Genomic DNA, 5035 nt, shown 5'->3' with positions numbered 1-5035 from the left:
ACCGCCAGGACAGACGGCGGTACATACGCCCATGGAGATGAGCTCCGACTCGGACGACACCAAAAAGGAGAAGTCAGGATCTGGGGCCGCATCAGCTTTGACACGCCAGATCAAGCACGTCATGCATGCGGCCGCCAAGGTCACAGGAGTGGCCAAGTCAAGCCCCAAGGAGGAGAGGCCGCCTGCCGTGCGCGCTGTGACACCTGTGCATAAGAAAACCATCGAGGACTTCCAAATCCTCGAAGACATGGGTCAAGGAGCCTACGGGCAGGTCAAGCTTGCGAAATACAAAACGACACAAAAAAAGGTCGTTCTCAAGTACGTGACCAAGCGGCGAATCCTAGTCGACACATGGACTCGAGACCGCAAGCTTGGCACGGTGCCCCTCGAGATTCACGTCCTGGACTATCTCCGACGGCCGGAACTGAGGCACCCCAACATTGTAGACATGGAGTCATTCTTCGAAGACGACATCAACTACTACATCGAGATGACGCCTCACGGTCTACCCGGAATGGATCTCTTCGACTACATTGAATTACGCAGCAACATGGATGAGGCCGAGTGCAGGAGCATTTTCGTGCAGGTTGCTCAGGCCATCCACCATCTGCACACGAAGGCGCTCGTCGTTCACAGGGACATTAAAGACGAGAATGTGATTTTGGATGGCGAGGGCCGCATCAAGTTGATCGATTTCGGCAGTGCGGCATACATCAAGAACGGCCCGTTCGATGTGTTCGTGGGCACAATTGGTAAGCTTTCGTAAGCCAGTCAGTCTTGTTTGTGTGCTAATGACATGGCAGATTATGCGGCGCCCGAAGTCCTCGCTGGCAAGCCTTATGGTGGCAAGGAGCAGGACGTGTGGGCCTTGGGCATCTTGCTCTACACCATCGTCTACAAAGAGAATCCATTCTACAGCATCGACGAGATCATGGACCGGGACCTCAGAGTACCGTTCACCATTAGTGACGAAAGCATCGATCTGATCCGTTGCATGCTGAACCGCAACGTGTCTGAGCGCTACGACATTACACGGGTAGTTGAACATCCATGGTGCCAGGCCCTTGATGTGGAGTAACCAGGTTGGAGTCTTTGTTGGTAATGTCCCGGAAGCAGTGTGATGGGTGCTAGAGTGGCGGCAGACGAGAATACATGTTACGATACCCTAGAAGCGTTGAATGAGCGGCATGGGGAAGGGGTAGAAGAAAAGGGACCCGAGGCGGCTCGAGCCGGGAACGTGGACCACGATCGCTCTGGGTGCACGAGAGTGGTCAGCACACGGCCCATGGTATCCGCGACGACTGGGTAATGATTGATGTCGAGGAGGCGGTCGGAGGAACAATAACGGGTTCAATAAGCCGTTGCGTGTCTTCATTCAGGTGGGCGGCATTCATGGTCCCGGAGTAATAGGAGACGGCTTTACCAGTTGCATCAGGACGAGAGACGTGTTACACAACATGCCAACCATCCATCCGCCCTTAGGACATTAAGATCAGCAGATATGATCACCACAGTGCAACGCCCATGTCGACGTGAGGGGCTGCCGCTGGAGTGTCCGGGGCAGGCAGTCTGCAAGCTGAGTCAGGGGGTGCTTTTTTTCAGGAGCTATCTGTGTGTACCGACCTACCTGGCAGGTAGGTACTATGTACAGTAGCACCTTTCGTCAAAGCTATTGTTTGGATTCTGAATGTTATTCATGGGGGAGACTCGGCGACCAGGAAGGACCCACCAGTCCCGCCTCGAAGCCAGCCAGGCAATGTGGAGAAGATCTGGAAGGTCTTGGAGTGGAGGGGTCAGGTACAGTCTGGGTCAGGGTCAGGGTCAAGAGGGGTCTGAGCCGAGGCGGCCCACCCACCTCAACCCATGCCTCGCACTTGGTGTTTGTTGCCCACTTGGACCTCGCAACGACATCACCTTGCATTACCTCGCCTCGCTTCTCGGTTGTCTGTCTACACACCACTTCAACTCAACAGTGGCCCATCATCTTCTGGTTTGCTACTGAGGTTTTCTTATTCTTGTTTTAGAGTTTCCTCCCCTAGTGAAGCCACGCCCGCCCTTTCTCAGCTACCCCTTGGCTTACCTCGAGCCATCAGGCAGCTGCTTCCATTGAAGCACGGCTATGTCGCTGGAGGTCATCTACGTGGCCCGCCACGGGGTACGTCGAGCCCGACTTGCCCGTGTACCCTAGGCATCTAAGGCAACATTCTAACTCCAGCCACGGCCGTTCATAGTTTCGTTCCAATTGGCTTGTCGACCCCGCGACGGGTGATTATAGCTCCTCCATCAGGTCGCCCACAGGCATCGCTTCGGATCCAGCCCTGACAGCACACGGTGTTGACCAAGCAAAGGAACTCGGAGTCCATCTTTTGACTGTCAGCCCTCCGATTGAAGCCGTTTACTCGAGTCCGTACTATCGCTGCCTCCAGACTATTACGCCCTTCGTGGAGCTCAAGGCTGAGGAGGTGCAACGCCAAACCTCAGCGTCGTCGGTCACTACGGCGGGCGCTACCAATATTGCCGGCGAGACTGTTTCGACTCAGTCTGCCGCAACAAGCATTCGTCCTGAGTCTGGAATTGCTGAATGGTATGGCGCCGCACCTTTTGAACACCCAACTCCAGCTACCGCGGAGGTCTTGAAGCCAATGTTTCCCCGGTATGATGAGACGTACCGGACCGCTGTGGTTCCGGCTGTCAAGGGCGAAACCATTGAAGGGCTTTACGAACGCGTCGCGGGCTGGCGTTGGCGCCATCATTGACCAGTGCGATGCCGAAGGCATACGCGCCGTTGTCCTATGCTCGCATGCTGCGACCATCATTGCCCTGGGTCGTGTGCTGACAGGGGAAGTTCCCACCACTGTCGATGTTGAGGATTTTCGCGCCTTCACGTGCGGGCTCAGCATTTTCCGACGACGGAAGAACCCCCGGCAGACGACGTCAGATGTTCTCGCTCAGGGTATGGTTCCTCACATAAAACATGACTCGCCTGCATCATTCCCGGCAGAAGGCATAAGCAACCTTGTTGACGAGACCCCAGAGAATTCCACTTATCCATCATGGAAGGATGGCAAAGGTGTGCGTGGAGGCTGGATCTGCACGCAGAACAGCGATTGCAGCTTTCTCAGCAGCGGCGAAGAAAGAGGATGGTAGGGACCCCTCCCTGGCTGGTGGCATTCGATCTCGAGCATGACTCGGCCATACTTTCTTTTCCCGTCCCTATAGTCGTGTTGAGGCGAACCAGTGTTTCTTCGACACATTCGCTCTCATGCAGCCGCTAATGCTGACGACGTTGCAGGCGCTTCTCTGGAGACGAATCTTTCGACGTGGTGGACTCCGGTTCGCAGGCTGATGCGGGCATCGCCCTCGGCGTCGTTGTCGAAGGCAAGCCGGCAGGGGAACGGCACCGGCAACAACCGGCGACTCCCCGCAGCTCCGTCGGCGAGCATCATCTGTGAAAGCATGCCTGGCAATACGAAAACGCCAAGCTCACTGGCGTACCGGCTCGAAAGATGATGGACGGGACGGCACATGCACGCCATGGCAGCTAATGCGTGAAGAAAGACAAACGTATTCCGCAGGCAAGGAAGGGTATTGCCTACCGGCCAGCCCAGCCCAGATTTGCCTGCACCTTGTCTCTCGCCAAAACTTGGATAATAGAATCCACAGCCAATCGGTTTGTTGGATGGCCTCCCTTGTTAAACAATCAATCCTTGTTGCTCCGCACACTCAGCTGGACACACCACTGGCTCCGCTTACCTTCGACTTTACGGGAACCAGAGGTGACGTTTCGCTGCCCCACTAGTGCGCTGCCCCAGCTATTTTGACCCTGTCTCTTCTTCTGCCTCCTGGACCTGGGCTCTTGTAATCTTTTCTTTTTATCCTCATTTTGCTTTTCTCATCTAGCATGCTGACGACACACGAGACCGTCTATCAGCGCCGGAAAAGCTTGCTTCTCGGAGACGGACAAGACATCGATCGCGTCTTGGAGTGGGGACCGAGAAAGGTGCCCTGTATGTTTGGCGCATGCTCCGGGCGGCCATTGCATTGGCTCCTCCTGACTTCGACTGTCATTCACGACGACAAAAGGTTGTGGTAGATGTCGAGCATCACCGTCGTCCTTTTTTGCCATCTGGAAGGAATCCTATGCACCCCGGGAGGGTCTCGGAAGCGCATGGCTCTGCATGGCATGGCATGCGCCCTCCCTCGTCTAGCTGAACATGGTCCATTTCACTCTCACCGACTCCGACGAACAGGTCCCATAGGCTACTGCTGCCTTTCGAAGCAGTAGATGAGTCATGTCAAGGTTGAAGATTCGAAAGCCATATGAGGCATGCAACCACTCGCGATAATGATCCAGACTCGTGAAAGCGCGCTGAAGAAAACAAAAACTGGTTCGGCCGAATGATACATGCTGGGTCTGCTAGTCCTGTAGTCGCTGCGGGTGCTCCGCTCGCTTGAAGTTGGTCCCTGAATACCGTGACATGTCTAACACATACAGATGAGAGATTGCAGAATTTCAGCTTCCATGAGCACAGTAGGAATAGCACCACCTAGGCATACTGAGATCTCCGAGACATGGCGTCCTGCACTTGCGACATAACCCCAGCACCCGCCATGCCCTGCATCGGTTTCATTACGCCATGAAGCGTGAGCATGAACCGCCGCAACTACGTCAATGCATCATCCGCCGGCTTTAGCAACTCTATCCGGCAACGAGTGCACAAGACAGCTGCTTTCTCGTGGCGCCCTGTGCCTCCACATATTAGGGGTGACTCGGAGCCAGCTGCATAATAATGAACTCAGACTCTTGTTTTCGAGACTGCACCTCACGGCACAAGGAAGGTAAAATATTACACCCCGACTATCACAAGATCTACGAGTCTCTGAGCCGCATGGGCGTAGTCGAAGACGGGATGACGCTGACGGGCTGAGCAACCACTGCAAGATGATCAGTGGCCTCAGGATGTCGCCAGTTTTGACGTCCATCGACGCATCGTCGATAAAGAGCCCTTCGACGGGAGTACATGAGTCAGCGCAG

At 55.0% G+C, this 5035-nt stretch overlaps 2 protein-coding genes across 2 annotated transcripts in view; both read left to right on the top strand.

The window, feature by feature from the left end:
- The window catches only part of VDBG_08847 (serine/threonine-protein kinase ppk6), a gene marked incomplete at both ends in the record, with an annotated part of 3883 nt that extends 2805 nt beyond the window's left edge, over nucleotides 1–1078 (top strand). Inside the window, 2 exons of the mRNA XM_003001005.1 lie at nucleotides 43–752; nucleotides 804–1078. Coding sequence (XP_003001051.1) covers nucleotides 43–752; nucleotides 804–1078 — 985 coding nt within the window. The remainder of the gene's footprint in view (nucleotides 1–42; nucleotides 753–803) is intronic.
- Nucleotides 1079–2119: 1041 nt separating this feature from the next.
- VDBG_08846 (phosphoglycerate mutase family protein) lies at nucleotides 2120–3452 on the top strand (the record flags this gene model as incomplete). Its single annotated transcript, XM_003001004.1, has 4 exons — nucleotides 2120–2155; nucleotides 2232–2584; nucleotides 2640–3143; nucleotides 3293–3452. 4 exons carry the CDS (start codon nucleotides 2120–2122, stop codon nucleotides 3450–3452), a joined length of 1053 nt encoding a protein of 350 aa, XP_003001050.1.
- Nucleotides 3453–5035: the final 1583 nt, after the last annotated feature.

This window comes from Verticillium alfalfae, genomic scaffold (genome assembly GCF_000150825.1).
Source record: "Verticillium alfalfae VaMs.102 supercont1.13 genomic scaffold, whole genome shotgun sequence".
In the NCBI taxonomy this organism is placed as follows: Eukaryota; Fungi; Ascomycota; class Sordariomycetes; order Glomerellales; family Plectosphaerellaceae; genus Verticillium; species Verticillium alfalfae.
Note: the sequence above shows the minus strand (reverse complement) of the source record. Positions and strands in the feature narration are given on the sequence as shown.